Source organism: Lolium rigidum, unplaced genomic scaffold (genome assembly GCF_022539505.1).
Source record: "Lolium rigidum isolate FL_2022 unplaced genomic scaffold, APGP_CSIRO_Lrig_0.1 contig_30536_1, whole genome shotgun sequence".
In the NCBI taxonomy this organism is placed as follows: Eukaryota; Viridiplantae; Streptophyta; class Magnoliopsida; order Poales; family Poaceae; genus Lolium; species Lolium rigidum.
Genome location: NW_025900146.1, coordinates 288,836 through 311,652, shown reverse-complemented (window position 1 = coordinate 311,652; position 22,817 = coordinate 288,836). Strand labels below are relative to the sequence as shown.

Here is a 22,817-nt window from a genome sequence, read left to right as displayed (position 1 = left end):
TGCTCACGGACAAGTATTCGGGGGTTTTGATGTAACAGTTGAATAAAGTACGAGTAAGTAAAGTGCGAGAGTAACAATTGCAGCGAGTGGCCCAATCCTTTTTAGCACAAAGGACAAGCCGGTTTGTTTACTTATAATGACCAAACGTTCTCGAGGACACACGGGATTTTAGTCTAGTGCTTTCGCTACATACGGCTAAATAATCTTCATTGTTATGATAAGTGTTGTGTGGGTGAACCTATGCTAATGTACCACCCTTTCTAGGACTAATACATACTTGTGATTATACCCCTTGCAAGCATCCGCAACTACAAGAAAGTAATTAAGAATAAATCTAACCACAGCCTTAAACTCTGGATCCTCGCGATCCCTCCCGCATCGATATACCAACGGGGGTTTAGGTTTCTGTCACTCCGGCAACCCCGCAATTGGCAAACGAATACAAGATGCATTCCCCTAGGCCCATAAATGGTGAAGTGTCATGTAGTCGACGTTCACATGACACCACTAGAAGAATAACACCACAACTTAAATATCATACCATTGAATATTACTCATCCATAGTTCACTACTAACATTTAGACTTCACCCATGTCCTCAAGAACTAAACGAACTACTCACGAGACATCATATGGAACATGATCAGAGGTGATATGATGATGAATAACAATCTGAACATAAACTTGGTTTAATGGTTTCACTCAATAGCATCAACAACAAGTAGGAATAGATACCGGGAGAGTTTCCCCTATCAAACAATCAAGATCAAACCCAAATTGCTACGGCGGTGACGAGGTGCTGCGGAGGAGATGGCGGTGATGATGGTGGAGATGATGATGATGGTGATGGAGATGATGTCCAGCTCGATGACGGTGACGATGGCGTCGATTTCCCCTCCCGGAGGGAATTTCCCCGGCGGATTCCTGCCCGCCGGAGAGCTCTTTTCTCTCTGGTGTTCTCCGCCCCGCAGAGGCGGCTGTAACTCTTCGTGAGGAACCCTCTGTGACTTAGGTCTTCGGGACGAAGGGTTTCGCGAAGAAAAGGAGGCGAGAGGGGCTGTGGGGCCCCCACACCACATGGTGGCGCGGCCAGGCCATGGGCCGCGCCGCCCTATGGTGTGGGCCCACCCTGGGTCCAGCTGGCTCCTTCTTCTGGCTTCCTTCGTCATCTTGAAAAATAGGATTTTTGGTATAATTTCCTCCCACAGTTGATCTTCCGAAATATCGCGTTCTGACGGTGCTTTTTCCAGCAGAATCCTGGCTCCGGTGCTTGACCCTCCAATAATGATGAAACATGCAAAATAGATGAAATAACATAAGTATTGTATCCAAATATGAAATATATCAATGGATAACAGCAAATTATGATATAAAATAGTGATGCAAATTGGACGTATCACCTACCCAAGGTGGGATTCCCACCTCAAGTGGGACTCCCACCCTTCCATGAGGGGGGTGGCCGGCCACCCTTGGTGGAGTCCACCTGGGACTCCACCCCTCTAGGGTTGGCCGGCCATGGGAGGTGGAGTCCCTTCGGGACTCTGCCTTCCAAAGTGATTTCTTCCGGACTTTTCTAGAACCTTCTAGAACCTTCCATAAATGCACCGGATCATTTTCAAACTTATAAAATGACTTCCTATATATGAATCTTATTCTCCGGACCATTCCGGAACTCCGCGTGATGTTCGGGATCCCATCCGGGACTTCGAACAATACTTCGAACTCCATTCCATATTCAAGTTCTACTAATACGACATCAAACCTTAAGTATGTCACCCTACGGTTCGTGAACTATGTAGACATGGTTGAGAACTCTCTCCGACCAATAACCAATAGCGGGATCTGGAGATCCATAATGGCTCCCACATATTCAACGATGACTTAGTGATCGAATGAACCATTCACATACGATACCAATTCCCTTTGTCACGCGATATTTTACTTGTCCGAGGTTTGATCATCGGTATCTCTCTATACCTTGTTCAACCTCGTCTCCGACAAGTACTCTTTACTCGTATCGTGGTATGTCATCTCTTATGAACTATTCGTATGCTTGCAAGCTAATTAGACAACATTCCACCGAGAGGGCCCAGAGTATATCTATCTGTCATCGGGATGGACAATATCCCACTCTTGATCCATATGCCTCAACTCATACTTTCCGGATACTTAATCCCACCTTTATAACCACCCATTTACGCAGTGGCGTTTGATGTAATCAAAGTACCTTTCCGGTATAAGTGATTTACATGATCTCATGGTCGAAAGGACTAGGTAACTATGTATCGAAAGCTTATAGCAAATAACTTAATGACGTGATCTTATGCTACGCTTAATTGGGTGTGTCCATTACATCATTCATATAATGATATAACCTTGTTATTAATAACATCCAATGTTCATGATTATGAAACTAATCATCTATTAATCAACAAACTAGTTAAGAGGCTTACTAGGGACTCATTGTTGTTTACATAACACACATGTATCAATGTTTCGGTTAATACAATTATAGCATGGTATATAAACTTTTATCATAAACATAAAGATATATAATAAACACTTTTATTATTGCCTCTTGGGCATATCTCCAACACAAATATGCGCCACGTTTGCGTCTCCGCGGTCACCGAGTGTCCGCCGAAAAAGACGTAGGACCCGCCCGTTAGTGGCAGGGAGGCCGATATTATTCCCGCTAGTGGCCACTCCCCGCGCGAAATATCAAACTAGACCGGAGCGAGCAGTCCAGAAGCGATGGACGTCCTCGCCGCCCAGCCACCACCATGGATGCCGAGCAAACTCTCGCACCCGCCGCCGCCCCACACTCCCCTGTAGCCACGACCATAGCCACAATGGAGGCTGCAGCTTTGGCCGAAGCAAAGCGGGCCGCCACCGGCGGCCGGGAGGCAAAGCCGAAGGCGGCAAAGAAGGTGCTCTCCAAGGAGGAGAAATGCGTCGAGGCCGCGAAGTGTCGCGGCCGGCGCAAGAACTTGAAGGACAAGACTGTTGCGGCCGCCAACCAGCAGGCGTGGCAGATGCAGATGAAAGCCGGCGTCGCGCAAGTAGCCCTCCATCCGACCATAGCGGAGGGCTACATGTTCGTCAAGCGAGAGGGGATCGCCGGCGTCGCTCCTCCGGCCTCATCGGTGCACCGTACCACATCCCAAGCCCTCGCACGGAAGAGTCCCTCACAAAAAGATGGAACTACATCAAACAAGAGACAAGAAAGTTCTGCTCGGCCGTCGAACATTGCAAAAACAACCATGTTAGCGGCGCTGGCATCATGTCAGAGACAACCTTGATCATTCTATTTGATGTACATCATTCTATGTACATCATTAGCGGTTTTGGCGTGATTGCAGGTATCCCGGGCCTTGGAGAGGTTCAAGACAGTGCATAAGAAGGGCTACCATCATAGTTTTAAAACCGGACCGGCGATCAAACCGGTGAAGCTATTGGTTTAGGTTTTTACTGGTCGGACCAATGGTTCACCGGTTCAGTGTCTGTTTTTTTTAGATATAAATTAATATATTTTTACTTATAAAATTTTGCATAAAATAAATAATTATGTATAAGAAAATTATTTCACACAAGTCATTTGACATAATGGTTCACTTAATGATACAGCAGAGAAGTCACTCTGATCCACAAGGTTGTAACTTGCCACGTGCAATACTCACAGGCTCCCAGTCCTAAAACATAGCAAATATTTAAGCTGTGATTTTTTTGTACAGAATAGAGCCAAGTATGTATAAGTGGGATGCAATGTGTTGGCAAGGAGCAAGCTAGCGATAGCAAGTGATACCGTGTGTCAGACTGTCAGTGTGTACATCAAGCAGCAAAGGTGAACAAAAAAGCAACAGCCGATCAAAATTTCATCCAAATGATAACGCATAGATGATATATAATACGTATCTCCATTCTGCACATACGTAAACGGTGGGCAGCTCAGTTGGCTAACATTTGGAAGTGACATCACCAATTTATCAATAGACCTCTGTACATTTTCCAGTTTCGCCTCAAGTTTGGCAATATCATTGTCTTGCATATGAAGTCTACTGATTTCATCTTTCAAATCAGACCCATTTCCCTCATCTGTAATCATCTCAACATCTCTGTTCTCAGGTCTCACAGATTGCATCTCCCTGATTTCTGCCTGAAGTTTAGCGATAGTTTCTGCTACACCTTGGTTGCCATGCTTGTGGCATTCAACCTGCTTGTGCAATACTTCAATAGCTCGGTTTGCTTCAACCTCAAGCTGTTGTTGTAGCTGCTCGAGCTTGCGAATTTCATGCTTTAGCGTTAACGGAGCAGTGGACGATTGTCTAATTGAGTTCCTTATCTTGATCATTTTACTAGGCTGTAGTGACCCAGAAAATGTGAGACACTTTCGGGCCTTTTGCGATGAGTCAAAAGAATTCCATCCCTAAACGAATGACAGATATGGAGAAGATTTAGTATTTTGCCAGAATGGAGATGATTTAGTTAAAAGCAAAGAACATGTCTTCCTCGAAAAGATAAAATCTTACTTGCTGGTTGTCACCCATCTTCTTTCGTAGTTCTTCAAGTTGTGAACAGGCATTGTCTCGTTCTTTCTTGAGTTCTTCCATTTTTATTTCCATCTGCAAGGTTCGCTCTATCAGATCAAGTACAAAATTATATTCAGTGAATCCTCAAAACTAATAAAGCTAAAAAGTAAGCATTTCGTCCTTGGTAAGAAACCTTACCTGTCTGATTTTCTCGTCCTTCTCCATTATGAGGATCTCTGAAGAGCCAGCACGATCAGGGATTCTTAGTTCTGCTTCTAGCCTAGCAACTTCCGTTTGAAGGTGTTTCACAAGTTGCTTATCAGAAATAACCTGTATGGACAATGAATGGTAAGTTTATTTTAACAACCAAGGGTGTGGCAAAGAACCTCAGAGTCACAGCTCTTACCATATTAACTTTTGCAGTATTTGTCACCTCCTTGGCGCATGTTGCAAAGAATAATGTATTTCTAGATTGCTCTACGTGTGTCAGGGCTGGGCTCATGGTACATATGATGGCTGTTCTTGCATTCCCACACAAAGAAAGTTGCAAAATACGTGTGAGCTTTGAATCTCGATATGGTATGTGTCCACTTCTTTTCTCTGAGCTGCAATGCAAATTTATAATTAGTTTGTTTGAAGTTCCAATAAGGATAAACTTTCTTTCCTTAGGTTTTTTCTGCTAAATCAAAAACAAAATGCCCCATGCGACACCTTACTCACATAATCTTAATTCTAACTGCTAATCCAGATAACCTTTTAAGTAATTGTAAGCATTGCTGAAGTGAATAGGCAAGGTTTCTAAAACTCAGGTAGCCAAGTCTGCAGCGTACAGTTATTTGCATTATTTAAGTAGACATCAATGATAGTTTATGCGATTTTGCAACATCTTTGTAGATATTTGATAGTTTTATTAGAAAAATACATCAATAGCGAACTGAATGTAGTGCAGTAACCATGTCATTTTAGTGGTTATTTAAGTATCTACCATGGTAAGTGTTGGTAACCTCCAGATACTCTAATTTATAATGTGTCGACACTGCTATAAATTATTAAATTTACAATGAAAACCAACACTTGAAGATGACAAAAATGAGTTGGATTGAATGGAATAACCATCTACAATTTAGTTTGATATGATCACCCTGGAATATGAAAAACTACTGTTTATTAGTCATCACATGCCAAATGCCACTTGGATACCAGAAAACCACAACCTAAAGTGTGAACTTCCAGTCATTTAGCCAACAGACCCAAGTTACTGCTATGAGATGTTAACAAAGCAGGAGTTGTTACACAATACACAAAATGACGCCCTCAAAATTGTGGAATTGGACTATGAATCGATGCCATTAACTTAATAAAGTGCCTTAGTAAGAATATGTTCATCTGATGCCTTTCGTTTGCACTTTGCATGTGTACTTCTGTATGCAATTCATTAGAAGCTTAGTTACCATATAAGAATTTAGATCCGGTTTCCAGATGAATGCAGGGAAAAGGCTAATAAAAACAATTGATACAAATTTCTTATCTAGAAGTATCTCTTATAAAGAACTCAAACCTTAGCTTCCGGATGACTTTAGTCAAGGTCAATAAACTGCGATTTATATGGCAGCCTTCTTTCAGTCTTGCACCAATTGCATGTGTTTGTGCAGCTCTTTCACTTCCAGCAAGGTCAACAAAATTCTGCGGAAAAGCAAAAAAACAATCATTAAGATCATGGACAACTAAAATCAGCACACCACATGCCAAAAGTTGGGCAGTATTCTTACTAGACTAGCAACAAAAGATTTAACACAGCCTGACACTTCGCGGAGCCTACTCTCCACTGTCTGCATAGAGATATATACACAAAATAAATATTATTCTTTGCTCAATACATTTTTCTTCATTGAATGTAAACAGGAAAGATTGTTCTCACATACCAGCCTAATGATTTGGTGGGAACGTGAACTGGTGTCATTTAGTGCAGTCTCCCCAACCTGTCTTTGTTCTGCATTTATTTGGCACATCATTAACAAATGTCAACCAGTTAACCTTACACATTTTTGCCTTTCTTTGAGAGTTACACTCTGTAAGTAGTAGTAACCTTCACAAATGCCGATTAGATGCCGTAGATGTTCTCTGTCCCTGACAATTTGTTCATCCAACTTCTCCACGATGGGTCCTTTCTGTCAAACCAAAATACATTCCGACAAGATCATTACAACGTGAAGGGTAATTTCGTAAGAAAAGTGTACTGACTGAGTTAACAAACCTCGGGATCATCTAACAAGCGAAGGGAACCAGAGTCAGGTTGTAGAAGATCCTTCACAATCTCATTGTAGATTTCCATAGCAGATATCTTGATAACAAATTCTCTCTCAGGGGTCTAAACAATAGACAAAAGCCAGAAAGTGAGAAACGGTTATGTCTTACGGACATGTTAGCAGTCTTCCATGATTGCAACTGTAAAATATCATGAACAGAAGATACAAAAAAAAACTCACATTTTCCATGTGCCTGTAAATATCACTAACAGCACTCTCTGTCACGCCTCTCATGGTATATGTCTTGCCACTGCTAGTCTGACCATAGGCAAAAATGGTGGCTGCAAAACAAAGGCAAGGAAACAGTCACTTGCAGATCATCATTCCACCAGCACTAAGCTAGAAAGTGAGCACTAATCTACCATTGATGCCAGTCAATGCAGACATAGCAACATCCTTAGCTCCGCCTTCATAAACCAAATTTGTCTGGCAGCTCGGCCCAAACACCTTATCTGGAAGGGTTACATAGGCATTCATTAGTAGATTAGAAGGTGACATCTGTCACAACAAAACAGAATTGCTTGACCAGGACAGTGTACCGAAAGTGTAAGAGGTAGGTGCAGCCCGGTCCTGTGGGGGGCCTTTGTATGTAATTGTTTGACTGTTAGCACATTCCCACGCAGACTGGTACTTGACGGCCAGCTCCTTCTTGCTCAATGGTCGCACCCTAACCGTGACAAATATTTTCTCCTCCTTGGATCTGGAGCTGCCACCAGGGGTAAGGCTCGGTGTGCGCTCAATCTTCGATGTAAGGACACCTGGTGGTCTTGATGCAACCATGTTTTTAATCCTTGTTGGTGTACAAAATCCTTTAGTCCGAACTGCAGCAGAGGGCTGGGAATAACAAAGAACCTGCAACTGTCAACTTCAGATTCTAGAGAATAGTATGTATATAAAATGAAGTAAGGGTTCATCATCAGCCATAGAAAACACTAATACTGACAAAGTACCGAACAATTTCAAAGACTATCAATCTGAATGCATAATGATGCGATCCAGTTGCTTAACAGTTCAATAACATTCGTTTAGTTTCCAACAGAAGAAATAAGACAATCAGATTTTACACTAGCCTTTATGGAAAATCTTACACGGCTGTCAAGCTAGCAACAACTCCAAATTTCAGAAAAATATCGCTGTCAATCATCAATCTCTGCATTTTCCCCCCTAACTGAATAGATGTCCTCCCAGTCCAATTTCCACTGAACAATAGAAGCACAGATCCGGCTGTTTTCAGCCGTAATGGTAGCAAGACGGAGAAGTTGCCGTAATGATAGCACTGTCAAGTAAGACTAATTTCCCCACCAGATGCCACAGTTTCCCATCCCAAACTACCGTATGCCCACACATTTCTCCGACGAGAATAAAGGGAATCGGGGACGCCAAACACACATGCCAAAAAAACATTTCAAATGCTAGTAAAGTAGATCACTCGAGAGCCCGATGCAATCACTTACCAAATCCCCTCAGGCGATCATGCGCGTTCAGCTGAAGCCCCTGATTCCACCCAAAAACAAGCTGCTATCAGGCGTCATCGAATCCGCAACAAGCTGGACGACGACGAAGGATCCGGATTAGAGTAACCAACACGACCAAAGCTAAACCCTACGAGCAATCCAGGCAGGATAGGGTTGCTCACCGGCGAACGAAACCGATCCAAACAAGCACGGGCGGATCCCCACCCCGGCCCCGCGCGCGGCAGTCCCCGACCCAGTGCAGCGTGGCGGATGACGACAGCCGCGCCAACGGGCGAAACTCCTCGGAGGCGACTGGAGAGGAAGAGAGGGCTCGCTCGGCTCGATGACGCCGTGACCGAGGGAGAGGAAGAGGACGAGGTATGATCGTATTGTGGGAACGATGGAAACTTCCATCGGTTACGTGTTAATATATAGGGGCCAACAACGGCAGAGCTAGATAAAAGGAAGGTTACAACAGATAGAGAAAAACGTGGGTTGATCTTGATCTTATAGCTCGATGACGCCGTGGCCGAGGGAGAGGAAGAGGACGAGGAACTCGTGCGAGCGAGCGGAGCGGGCGGGGGCAACAGTTTGAATTTGAATTTCATTTTGCGTTAGTATAATGGTGATTCGCTGGGTATTCGTGCTGAATTCGAATCTCTAATGTCTCGTGGTCGTTGCCGCGACCTGGTGCGACGGCTAAGAGCGTCTTCAGTCGTGTCCCCAAAGCATCCGCAAACAGCGTCGGATCGAGCGTTTATGGGACATATTTTGTTCGTGTCGCGTTTGAGGGACGTCGCTCCTCAGCCGCGTCCTGCAAACAAAATTTCAGAAACTTAAAACTCGAGCGAATTTATTCAAACTTGCTATATATTACATAGATTCGAATGAAATTCGATTAAATTTAAACTAAACCATAATCTAGAAGTACTTGCGGCGGCCAGAGGCGTCGTAGTACTGGTGGAAGTTGTACATGTCGTCGGTGACGATCTCCTGCTTGACGCGCTCGTCGGGCTCGTCCTTCACCAGGCCGCTCGGCCCATCCTCGTCGTCGTTGGTGAGGTCCACGAGCGGCTTGTCGGTGTCGCGGATGGACATGGTGATCGCCCTGTTGACGTCACCCATCCAGGCGTCCTTGTCGTTCAGCGACGCCGCGAATGCCGCGTGCAGCCCTGGGCAGTCCTCGGGGTCATCGCTGCTCGCGATGAGTCGCTGCTACCGCTCGTACTCCGCCAGCAGCACCGCCTTCCCTGCTGCCTCGTCGTTCAGCGATGCCGCGAACGTCGCGTGTAGCCCTGGGCAGTCCTCAGGGTCGTCGCTGCTCGCGATGAGTCGATGCTGCCGCTCGTACTCCGCCAACAGCACCGCTTTCCGGCTGTCTCGTCGTCCTTCTCCTCCTCCTTCACCTCCGGCTTCGGGATGAGGAGGGTGCCACCGCCGTGCCTTTGCTGATGCCGGCTGCCGCTGTCGCCGCGCCTCGGATTGACGAGCGGTGTCGCAAACTCCGGCTCCTCCTTCACCTCGCGCTTGGGGACGGTGTAGGGCGCGGTGCGACGAGGACGGCGTCGATCTCGCTGGCCCTGACGAGGAAGAGTTAGAGGAGGAAGAGTACGTCCTCCTCGGCTGCCAGCGCGCTGCAGGAGACGGTGGCTACGAGGACGGCGTCTCCAACCTTGAGCGCCGTTGTGGATGGCGCTGATGACGTTCTCCAGGGTACGCCCCGGAACGCCCCAGAAGAGGACGCGCGCATCCTTGTTCCAGCTGTTCCGTCGGCCGATGAGGCCAGCGGTGCTGTTCATCTCGATGTCGTGCTGCGCCTAGAAGTAGGCGACCAACCAGGCGTCGTTGCCGGTGGCCGCCCAGCTTGGATCCGCCCGCTCCTCGGCGGTGAGGCGGGAGCGGCGGGCACTGATCGCGTCCCTCCAGCGCTCTGTGCCCGGCGACGGTGGAGGCGGGACGCCTATGCTGTTGACGGCCATCCTCCACCCATCGTTGCTTGGCAGGTGCATGTTCGGCAGGACGGGATATCCCGCACGGTACAGCACCCACGCCTCCACCATGGTGAGGCTGCCGCAGCCGAAGCCGTTCGCCGCGACAATCTTACGGGAGGACGACGACATTGGCTGGGGAGAGGAGATTTAGGATTGGCGAGAGGTTGGAGCAGCGAGAGATTGGGATGGGGAAGGAAGCAGGGGCGCTCTTAATGTACAGTGGCGGCAGGCGAAGCGGCAGCGGGTCGTTGGACGCAATAAACGCCGGCGCGGACGGCCACACGACCATGCACAACGAGACGCATCCCTGCGCCTCCTGGGAAATCAGGGACGCCATTAACGTCGCTTGACCAAAGGTAGGCGACGAGGTTTTAGGCTCCCGACCTGCTAACGCGTCGGGCCCGCGTCTCCTCGCCTCGCTTTTCATTGTGTTCAGCGTGCCCGAAGCGTCCATTGTGTAGCGGGGACAGGCTCGGGGCGCCGAGCACCGTATTGGGCCGCGCCGGACAAAAAAAAGCTTTGGGGTACGCGGCTGGGAATGTTTTTTGGCCCGGCACGCCCCAAATCCCTTTAAGGGGCGCTTTGGGGACGCGGCTGGAGATGCTCAAAGTCAATGTCCCCGAGCAAATAGGTTTATTAGGTTGTCCATGTTGAAGTAAATATATTATATAAGGGTATCTCCAACGTGTCAACGCATTTCGGACGCCTAAATTAACCATCTGCGTCCGTTTGCGTCGGCCCGCGGACGTCATATGGTTCGGGATGACCATTTGCGTCGGGTATCCCAGCGGTGCGGACGCATTTTTTAAACACTAACACCGTTAAGGTCGGTAATGGTTGTTTAACGTCCCGTCGAGGCCTGCTGGCGGCGATTACCGGTTCCCGCGTGACGATGGTGTGTGGCCAATAGATTGGGGTATTTCACGCGCGCGGGGCGCTCGATCGAACACTGTTTCCCACCCCGCCGTGGCTATATATGGTGGACGCCGGTGGGCGTGACAAGCACACCTCAACCAAAACCCTATCATCCATCCATGGTCGAGTACAACGGCACTTGGGCTCGCTTTGTTCAGATGTGTTGCGAAGTCTACCCGGATGATCTAGACCTCGACGAGCTCCGCACGATGGAGGCGTTCGATGAGGAGCAGCTCGCCGCCGACGCCCTTGAAGCCGAGCAGCTGGACAGGGAGGCGGCGAAGGCGGAGGTAGAGGTGGCATGGCGCGCGATTCACCACGATGCTAGAGCTCGTAACTGAAAATTTTGGACCGTGAACATGAAACTGCCCTAGCTGCGTACAAAAAATCTCCGAGAAAAGACATGTAGTTATCTATGCAAAAAAATAGATAAAATGCGGTGCTGATTGGAACATCTAGATTTGTTTCTTACCTCACTCCAATTTATCTTTGGAAAATGATTCTATTCCCCCGGGGGACGCTCGCGTCGCAACCTCCTGATGGAGCGTCGTCCGATGGACTTCCATCGTCGGGCTGATATTGCGCCACGTCACCCACTCGCGGACAGGGCGTTACTCCTATCCCGCATTTGCTGCATCCCACCCACCACCTGGTCGAGACGGCGTGGGGGCTCGTGGGTTTCGTGGTGGAGAGGTTGGCGACGGCGGAGCGAATCCGCGCGCCGCCGACGGTTCCTGCCACCGGAGAAGACGACGCGCTCCTCCGCTTCCTCCGGTGAGTTGGCTACCTCTTCCTCGTCTAGGACTTCCTCCTCTCGCTGCTCTTCCCCCAACCCTAGGATTTTTTCCGCTGGCTAGAACTCCGCGGTGGCGTTGCAAATCCGCGCACCGCCGATGATTTGCTTTGATGTGTGCCTCCAAGTGTTGCTCCCCCGCGATTAAAACACGCTGCCTTCATTTTCGTCCAAGTAATTGTTTCGTACCCGTTGAATCCTCACTTTTCCCCTTCATTTTCTAGGTGTTCTTCAAGGGAATCTTCGCCGGCATTCGATTCGAGTCGTTCCGAGGAATTTCTGCCTGTGCAATCATGGCTGTAAGTTCGAGCTCGTTCTCGTGTGGATTTTATACTAGGATTTGTAGGCGTTTGTCATGTTGATTTTGTACCCTGCGAGCTACCCCTGTGTATTTCTAGGGCTGTAAGTTCGAGCTCGTTCTCGTGTGGATTTTGTACTAGGATTTGTAGGCGTTTGTCATGTTGATTTTGTACCCTGCGAGCTACCCCTGTGTATTTCTAGGGGTGATATACGTTTCTATTTTGCTATCCTGTGTGCTTGCTATTGCTGCATAGGTTCATAAAATTAGCTATATTCTAATTATATTGCAAATCCTTTTATATTTTTGCTACATTCTCTCGTGATAATTGCTATCCAGCTTGCATGCAAATGTTCATGATTGCTACATTCTCTCGTGATAATTGCTACGCTGGTGATACATTCTTTGTATGCTTGTGCTTCATTTGTGTCTTTTGCTTTTATTTAGTTTGCTACATAGGCCATTGTGTTTATAAGTTTTGTTTACCCATCTATGTACATTATGTACATGAATTGCTGCGTTATCATTTTAAATGTTTTTCTTTTGATTTTTTTTGTGTTCTTCATTTTTAACAGGAAGATGGGATTGGTCATTGGGTTTCCAAGGATCGTTTTGCTGCAAAGCGTCTGCATGCTCTTGCTGCAGAGCTCGATGATCCGAAGAGACGTATTATTGAAGAGCAGAGTGCATTTAGAGCATTGTTGAATGTATCTCCATTCAACATTCCTAATGCTCTAATAGACTTTGTTGCCTCTCATACTAGCCCTGGTTTGCGGGAGTTCAAGTTCCACAAGAAGAGGATAGTTTTCACAAAAGATATGGTGAGGAAAGTTTTTGGAATTCGATGCGGCGACAGACTTGTTGTTCAGAAGAAAGGTGAGCATCCTCAGCTGCGGCAGATATACATAGAAGAAGGACAATCAAGGCCTTTCATCCAGCATGCCGTTAAATTGCTCAAGGCTTGTGATGTTACGGATGACCTCACCATTATCGAACATGGGATCTTATATGTTTGGCTACGGTTATTGCCCCCGGTAGCGCAAATCTGATTAGCCTTGACTATTTGGACTGTATGTTGGACCCTCGGAGGACTCACGAGTTTGCATGGGATGAACACTTGCTTGAGTTAGCAATGCAGGAGGTTACAAAAATCAATAGCAAGACAGCAGAGGTAGTGGTACCAGGAAATGCTAGGAAAAATGAGTTTTGGATCACTGGACCGTTCGCCCTTCTAGCTGTACGTTGTTGAACTTACCCCATGCTCTGTTTTGTTTTTTGCTTTTTTGCTATTTTTCATGTTTTAATCTTCGCTACTGTAACTGAATTTGTTTATGCTTCCATCCTTTCTTTGACAGGTTGTCTACATGGATCACCTTGATTTTCCACCAAACCAACATGTCATTAACTACTCAATTCCTAGAGTATGTTTTGTGACCAGTAGTGATTTCAAGTTTGTTGTCCAAAATGATGCTGATAGGAAGATCCTGAATAATAAGACTGTTTTTGGAAGGCGTCCGGTGAGTTACTCATAGCACCGCTTGGTTTTTTTGTAGTTTTTTCTATAAGATCCTTATTTTCTTCTCTTTTTTGTTGTGTAGTTTCTTGAACTGTCAAACACTCCTTATGGAGTTGCTGCTTTTCCCAACCGTCATCATGTTGAGGAGCCCGTCGAGCAGCCTCGTTGAAGAATCCGAAGTGAACCCATCTGCCTCGCTCAATGAATGGCTTGTGTTTCCTACTAGTCAGGATCTTGAGGTATAGTACATTGTTTTCAGCCTTTTTCCTCTATTATTTTTCATGTAATTGCTGCATTTTTTATATTGTCTTGCTACTTTACATTTAACAATGTTGCTACTATAGTTACTGTTATGTGCTACCATGGTATCATCTGAAAACCTCCAGCTTCATTAGCATTTATGTAGCAAACCAATACTTTTTGCTAACATGTTATATATTTTTTGCTACTTTATTTTAACAATGTTGCTACTACAGTTAATGGTATGTGCTACCATGTTTTCATCTCAAAATCCCCAGTTTTTATAATGAATGCAACAATTGCTCTTTTATACTGCTTCATTAGTATTTTATTAGCTGTATCACCTCCATTTTTTCTTCCTGATGTATGTGCTATGTATCTGTCGACAGGTTCCAACTGCTTACAAGCATCTGTATGAGAAACACAGGTCTATTTATGGTCGTGATCTTGACACCACTCTCAAGAATTTTGGTGTTGGTTTGAAGCAAATGCATTCGCAGCGCATGGCAGCTTTGCTTATTGACATAGATACAGCAAAGAAAGAAGGTGATGGTCCTAGTGTGCATTTCCCAAACGTAGGTGGAGTTGAAGATGAAAATGTGGACGGTGCTGACAGACATGATGATGAAGGTACTTCCAATCATGATGATGAAGAAATCCCGGCAGCTGATTCTGAAGAAACAGACAACGACGAGTTTGTTGTCGAAGCAAGGGCTGCTGTCATGGACTCACGCACACTCGTCGTGGATATGCCGCAATCTGCCGTTCCGTTGGATTCTTCTACTCGGTGGAGATGTTGTCGGTGAACAGGTTTCGTTGACAGCCCCGTGATGTCACCTACAAACTCACCATTTGCTCGTATACCGGAGGGTATATCTGTAGAAGCTTGGAATAGAGCCCCTGACCCTCCATCAATGGAGCTATTCTCTCAGGATCCAGATGGAGTTGTTGTGTCTGAAGATCAAATCACTATTCCTGCAGAAGAAATTACTCCGCCTGCTGATGTTCCTTCTGTAGTGAAGCTTGACGACACATGTAAGCTTGACGACACATTTGCTTTATTTTATGTGTTGTAATTGTAGTTTTTTGATCGTCTAACTATCTGTTCTTTTTTTATTTTTTACTAGCTTCTGAGCAGCCTAAAGTTATGGAGGCTACAACACCACCCATACCATCCAGGGATGCTGAAGATCACTTGGGCGAGAACGTGTCACCGCAACATCCTACAAACACAGGTCATTTTTGCCTAAGCAAGTTTTTTTCATCTTTCATTGTTCATGTTTACTAAGTTTTGAAAGTTTTATTAGGTGCAGATGTTTCAGTTATTAAGAGAGCTAAACTTTTTGCTGCCGATGGCAAACTTAGTCTGATTGCTGGTATTCCTTTAAATGTGGGCTCAACTGTTCTTGTGGCTGAAAGAAGCCCTTCTCCTTCTGGTATTCCTTGAGCTTAAAATGTTCATTTGCTGCATTTTCATTTTTTTGTTGCTACATTATGTATACTGTTTTGGCTACTTTACATAATAATTGTTGCTACATTCCTTCTTTTTGCTTAAATGTTTTATCTTAGTACTCACTTGCAATTCACAGCATAAAATGGTTTTTGTCTGTGTTTTTCTGCTTCAGATGTTGCTGCAGATGTTGTCACCAAAGATGCTAGTACTGGTGCTAAAACTGTTGAAAAGAAAACTAGGTACAAGAGGGCTGCCAAGGGTGAACTCTCACCTCCGAAGCTGAAGAAGATTAAGGTCTCTCAAGATGTTGTGCGTAAGTACGACAAATATGTTTCACATGGACGGAAATTCAAGAGGAAGAAGAAGAATGAAGCGGCGTGAGTCCTCCGTGTCATTTTTGTTTATTTTTTGCTGCATGGGTTTTGTGTTTCATCTTACCCTTTTTCCTTCATTCTTTTGGAAATAAAAGTGTTTGTTGGTTTTCCATTGCTTGCAGCAAAGAGTTTCTGAAGATTGGTCGATTCTTTTGCTCGTACAAGTCCTTCATTGGAGCTCTTCGTCCACGCCAATATCTGAGCAACGTAGTGATGGCACTTTGGACAGAGAAGTTCAATCATGCAGCAAAAGCAAGTGCTGAGAAGAATCCCCGAAATCACAAGAGATATGCTTTCTCTCCGTACTTTGCGGTGAGTAATTTATTGCATTTTTCTCTTCCAAGCTTGTCCAATGTTATCACTTGTTTCATCATCTTTTATTGTTTTCCAAACATACAGGAAAAGCTTGCTGTAGAAACCTCTACTTTTGACCCTGCCTCTGTCATGAAAGAGTTCAAAATTGCATGTAGCAAATTCAAAATTCTGAAAGATGACATGGTGAGTTTTTCGTGTGTGTTCTTGTTTCTGTGAGCAATTTCAAGGTTTCTCATGCATGTATAACTTCTTCATTCTTAAATTATCTCTCTGTTTGTATGTAGCTTTACCTGCCCATTGTACAAGCCGATCACTGGATTGTATGCTGCATCAACTTGCTGTGCAAGCAATTTCACATTTTTGATTCAATGATGCCAGAGAATGGTGTGAGCAGCTTAGCAAAAGCAGCAAACAACTTGGTAGCAATTTCCACCTTTTTTTCTTAATGTTTTGCTTCAACTATTTTTGTCCTTACTATCCCATGCTGTTTGTTTTTTCCAAAGTTCTCCAACTTCGTCCGGACTGCAAACGAGTCCAAAGTTTCATGGGTTGACTTTGGGAAATTCAAGGAAACCACACTCGACCATCCACAGCAAGACACTTTGTAAGTTTGCTTCACTGTTTTCTGACAATTAAATGATACAGTCATAATGTTTCTCTGCTTCTTTCCTCTTTTTACTTTGTTTTTCACCATTTTTTTTGGTTGATGCAGATATGACTGTGGATTCTACAGCATTCTTTACATGGAGCACTTCAATGGGAAAGTCATGCCAAATTTCGAGAATGATGTAGTTCCAGATTTTCGAAGGTTGCTCGCAGCAAGCCTAATCGACAACAGGGATAACCAGAGTGATGATGTCGACGTGATAATGAACGAGGATTTGCAGCAGGGATAGTTTAGCTTTTTGTTCAAAACACATGGTGTTGCTGCCTTTTGTAACTGTAACCATGTACTGGAACATGGAGTAGAACTAGGCTTCTGGTGATGGTTCTATATGTTGGACCTGTTAGTTGAATGATCAGTTCTTTTTTATGTTTTCTCAGTACAATCTACCAGATATAAGTTTAATGTTGGCTCTGGAATATGGATGATGTTTTGAGTTTAAGTATGACAAGTATTCTCATGTTTTATGGTCTTTTCCAGTATCATTCTCTTTTTACTTGCTACATAAGTTGATTTTGTTTGCTGTAAATACATAACCCACTTTGCTACCATGCTCATATATTTTTGCTGTCAATTTACCTGTGGTACATGCACTTCCGTCATTTTTAAGTGTTGCTTCACACAAAGAGTTTATCTCCCTGACAATGTAATAAACAAGTTTTGCTTCAAACCAAATGTTACCTAACCTTTTATTTTTCAACATGCATGCTGCAAGCAATTAGGTTGAGCTTTTCCATTTTCTACTATGATGCAAACACAATGATACAATAAAATGCTTCAATGCTTGAACCATCAAGAAGTTGTCAATTCAAATGATCCCTTTTGTGTCCCCAGTATGACAAATATAGTATGTTCCTGACTGGAATTAATTTGTTGCTGCAAACTCATATCTATTATGTTGTTTTCACAAGCTAAAAGTGCTCGCATCCGCATCTGTTTGTTGCTGCAATTTTTGTCCAAGTATCATTTTACACTATCCAGGTTACAAAATAAATATAAGACAGCCTGGGTAGAAAATCAACAATGTAGCATCCGTAACATTTTATCAACATTTGTAACTTTGTATACTATAATTGTAAGCATCCGTAACATATCTCAACATTTTTCAGAATTAAATGTATAATTCCTCGTTGAAGCAATCTATAACGTCAAATCTGCTCCCGCTTGCATTGCATCTTCTCTAGCCAAAGCAATTTTCATGTACTTGCAGTCCTTTACAGATATGTGATCTTCATCACCACAGAATGGGCACTTCTTCTTCCTGTACTTCCTCTTTGGTTTTGGCTCTTTTGGTGTTTTAGGTTCACTTTGCTTCTTCCTTCTCTTCTCATTTGCCTCATCCCGCAGCTCGACCAATGTCTTCCTCCGCTTTTCGTTATCTTTGGGCGACCTTTTGGCTTCGTACGTGGAGGATTCTTCACCTGGTGACTTGCAGTACCATCTACTGTTGTTGTTTGTTGCTGTGGAGCTTCAGGTTTTTGCTGTCTCTGGTCCTCACTCTGTCTATGCTGATAACCTTCTCCTTCTTGCTGCACTTGACCTTTTGCTTTCAGCATTGTAGCAACAACTTTGCTTGCTTCGTCAACAATGCGGGATACAGCAACATATGTATCATCATCGAAGCATGCGTCAGATGCCAACTGGTTCATCTTTCTGCACAGTGAGTTGTACTTGAGTGTGTTACTTGTCGGGACACCAAATCTGATTGTATTTGTCCCAGGTTCAGGGGCATGTGTTGTTGCTGCTGCAGACCACCTTTCAAGCATGTATCTTCCTGGTATTTGCTGCACATTGAGGTGCACCATCACCCTAATGATATGTGGGCATATTAAACCACACATCTCAAACATGTTGCATCCACATGTGTACAATCCTTCTTCGGGGTTAATCGCAACCCGATAAGTTTTCACATCAAGGTCTTGATTTGGAACAAGATCAAAACATAAGCCTTCGCCTCTACATGGATAGGGTAAAATCTTGTTGAACTCTGAACCATTTTTTGGAACCTGTCGAAGACTTCCCTTGTGTAAAATTTCAATGCCTGTTCTTCAATGTTGTAACTGCATTTTGTTTTTGTCACAAATGTAATTAGTAAATGCTCCAGTAATAATAAAACAATGCTACATATTCATTAGGGGACAATGTATAAGTGTTGTGTAGCATGGAAGAGTCTCACCTGCCCCAAAGCTTTGTCGTCGTCGTCTCCATTGTGAAGCCCGCATTGTCTTCACGATCCAACATCAAATTCCGGCACAACTCATACTCGCTGCACGAAATTCCACACGGAGTCACTAGGGCGAACCAATGTCTTGAAGTATGAGTTAAGGCCTTCCGATCTTCCAGCTTGTGCTTGTGAATGGGAAAAAACTTTTCCTGAAGTAAACCGGTGCCCATGTCTTTCTGCTCTTCCACATATTATTGAGGTGGTTGTTCTCTCGCCATGTCGAAGCTTCGCAAGCATATGCTGCCAGCAGAATTCAAACTCCTCAATAGTATCAGTTCCATATATGCATGAGTAAAATGCATCTGCAAATGGATGGCCTTCTCCCAAATTTGGACCAAGTTTTTTCCTTGCTAGGTGCAGCACATGGTAGAAGCAGCATCTGTGTACTGATTTTGGAAATACCTTGTCAATTGCAGTAGCCATAGCCTGGTCCTGGTCTGTCATTATATGATCTGGGTGCATCTGATTCATTGCGAGCATCCACCTTTCAAATACCCACTTAAATGTTTCGTTGTTTCATCCGGTAGCAAAGCACAACCTAGAACAATCGTATGTGTGTGGTTATTTATTCCCACAATTGGAGCAAAAGGAAGATTATACTTGTTGGTGCAAAAGGTTGTGTCGAAGAAAACACAGTCCTTGTACTTGGGGTATAGTGCTCTGGTCCTTCCATCCACCCAGAATAATCCTCTGACAGCATTGTTTGAATCAACTTGTGTGTCATAAAAGAAATTTGGACTTTCTGCTTTCCTGCGTTCAAAGTACTCAATCACCATGCTCATATCACGCCGTGATACTTCCTCTCGCAGCATTGTCCTTATGTTAGACACATCTCTCTTCACGTAGCCTAGCGTCCTTGGGTCGCCACCATGCACACTTCCTAGACAACCCATTATCTGAGCGGTTGTAATGTTTTGATTATGTAGCGTCTGTAGGAATTGGAAATCTTCTTCTGGGACTTTCCTATGTGATCCGTAGTAGCGTCGCCTCCCCGCTAGCTTCACCATTGGGTGGGTGTGATCTTCTTTAAAAACAAGTGACGGACCAATGGCCATTCCGCTTCCCAACAACCATATGTGCTTTACAGGTCACATCGAAGCAAAATATTACGCTGCTTTGATTCGTTCACGTCCATCTCGGAACCAGCTTGTTTGCTTCTTGACTTTTGCTCACCAATGTTGCTCATATCGACAGAAGCTTCTTTTACTTTTGCAGCAGCTTCTTTGCTTCTCGCAACAACATTCTTACATTCAGCTGCTGGTTTACCAGTATGCACACACTCAAACACTCTGCTCAGAATTGTGTCCTTTGGCACTCCTCGTGCTGTGCTATACTTGGTGTTTCCAATGCGTGTGCCGAAACCAAGCTTCCACGCATAGTCATTGTATACTTGTTTTGCTACTTCAAGGTCATCGAACATCATCCCAACAAATGGAACCACAGGCTGTGAACAAATTTCTTCACCATCTTCTTCGAGCAACATTGGAAGCACCTGCACTTGCTGTACTATTTGGTCCAGGAACAAATTTTGCTGCATCATTCCCATCTTGATCAGCACCATCATAACCTTCTGTTTGCGCTGGCTTGTTGAGGTCAAAACCTTGAAGGATGCTGTCGGCAACAAACCCCTGTCGACATAACATGAATTGTTGTTATAGTCTTGTAGCTAGAAGCAACTTTTTCTGTAGCAATATGCAGTCCAAAATCCAGACTACCTCTGCAGCACTTTATTTTACTGTTGAGCTTTTTTTTGAGAAGCATAAATGACCAACTATATATGATGAAGAATATGTGCAGCACTATATTTGTAGCAATAATTTTATATGCAGCATCATTGCTGCATGAAGCACAAATATTTCTTAATACAAAGGCCAATTCCATCACGTGTAGCAATTTTCAGCACGTGGCTACACGGTTACTAGGTCTACAAGTTTTTTTGCAGCATAGAAGCAAACTGCAGCAGCGAGAACTCGTGGAGATTCGGAGAGAAGAACTCACCGATGCAGCTGGTTGGTCATCTTCGGGGTTCCGGTTGAAAAACACCGGAGGGTTGTTGAATCTTCCATGGATGGGTTGCTGCAACGGCTCTCCTCGCTCCGGCGTTCGCCGTATCCGCCGCAGCTCGCCGGCGAGGACCCCGGTTAGATCCAGAGCTTGAAGCAACAATTGGCGGTGGGACTAGGTGGTTCTTATGGCCTGGAGGAGGGTACAGCACGGATCGGAGCAGATGCGCCATGGATCACGCGGCGGAGGTTGCTGCAGGGGCTTGTCTCCGGCGGTTGCCGCGCGGCCGTCGCCAGTGCCGGAGAGCTTGGCGCCCGAGAGGAGAGGTTGGCGACGGGGAAGCTGATTTTAGTTGTTTTGCTGCAATTCGCAAGTTTTTGCTGCCCGGCAGCAAAAGCGGGACGATGTCTTAATTCCGACCAGATCGTACGGTGGAGGTTGTTCCATCCAACGGCTGGCGACCCGGGGGCTGGGAAATCAGATCCCCGGGGGACGCCCAGCAGTTTCCTTTATCTTTTTTGCACAGACCACTAGGCATGTCTTTTTAGAAGATTTTTAGTGCGCAATTAGAACGCTTGCTCATATTCATTGTACAAAAAAATTCAGATTTGTTTATGCAACCAAAAGCATCACACCCGGATTCAGAAATGCCTTGTCCGATCAAAAGGGAATTTACACTTAAAAAAATTCAATCATGGTGTTAGGCATGGTCTGAATTAGCCCCATTATCTGAGTTGACCCGGCTGAGTTTGAGTAAGAACAAAAGGACATTTCATTGGGAAGTGGGATCAAGCGCACAACTTGATCTGTTCACGTGAAGGAGGCGATGAGAAGAGGAGAATTCAGTTTGAGCTTCCAACTTTCCATGGAGGAGGCAGCTAGTGGAGCAAGCAGACAGTGAGGGATGGGCAGAGCACAGCTCACCATCCGTCTCCATCTGATGTCACGCATGAGCGAAATCGTTGTTGGCCTCAGCGAGGATCTTTTTCCCGCGGCCTGTTCCGTTGCTCACCCAAGAAACACAACTGCGTAACGGTGGAACCTCCGCCGGCGATGGAAGCCGAGGAGCTCCTGAAGAAGCTACGGGCGCTGGAGGAGGGGCAGGCGGAGCTCGAGCGGGAGATAGGCAGGCTCGCGCCGCCGGAGGCGGAGCGCCGCGGGTGCGCACGCCCGACGGCACGCCGCCGCCGCTGCCCGCCCCCCGCGTTCCCGCCCTCGTCGTCGCGGCGTGCCATCGCCGCGTTCCCGCACCCGTCTTTTTCGTCGCGGCTGCTGCACCGCGCCGCCAGGCTGTCCGACAGGCACTGCCACTGGATACTGCAGTCGCTGGGCCAGGCCGTGCACATCATCGCGCCTGACGGGAAGCTCCTCTACTGGTGAGCTTCCTTGCGCATATCTTGGTCCAGTCGTGTATGGTCATTGTTCACCAGGTGTTTGATGAAATGCTGAACTTGTGTTATGCACATCTGTTTCAAGTGTAAGATGTGGTGGCTTTGGATACTTAGTTGCGTGATCTTTCCTACTATTGTCTTGCTGGACACCAAAACGTTAGCTCTAAACTTAGTCTTGTTGGACGATCGAGTCCCACATGCTGTTCGAGGAGCGTGATGGCTTTTCCCGTAGGTTTCGTATTGGACTGGTCCCGTGTGCATCGGTTTTATGTGTCAGAGGAAACTATTGGGTTTGTTGGGAGGAAAACAGTTGCTGAATTCAGGCTAATGGATGACAACTTAGGGTAACCA

At 45.4% G+C, this 22,817-nt stretch overlaps 2 protein-coding genes across 2 annotated transcripts; one reads left to right on the top strand and one right to left on the bottom strand.

The window, feature by feature from the left end:
• Positions 1-3,675: 3,675 nt before the first annotated feature.
• Positions 3,676-7,614, bottom strand: LOC124680921 (kinesin-like protein KIN-7A). Its single transcript, XM_047215940.1, has 13 exons — positions 7,374-7,614; positions 7,197-7,286; positions 7,015-7,115; positions 6,783-6,896; positions 6,615-6,696; positions 6,451-6,518; positions 6,298-6,357; positions 6,087-6,211; positions 4,935-5,133; positions 4,727-4,858; positions 4,529-4,621; positions 3,932-4,425; positions 3,676-3,691 (listed from the first exon to the last, which is right to left on the bottom strand). The coding sequence occupies exons 1-13, from the start codon at positions 7,612-7,614 to the stop codon at positions 3,676-3,678; spliced, it is 1,815 nt and encodes a 604-aa protein (XP_047071896.1).
• A 14,288-nt stretch (positions 7,615-21,902) lies between these two features.
• Positions 21,903-22,455, top strand: LOC124680911. The gene has a single exon (XM_047215929.1). It carries the CDS (start codon positions 22,129-22,131, stop codon positions 22,453-22,455), a length of 327 nt encoding a protein of 108 aa, XP_047071885.1. The 5' UTR covers positions 21,903-22,128.
• Positions 22,456-22,817: the final 362 nt, after the last annotated feature.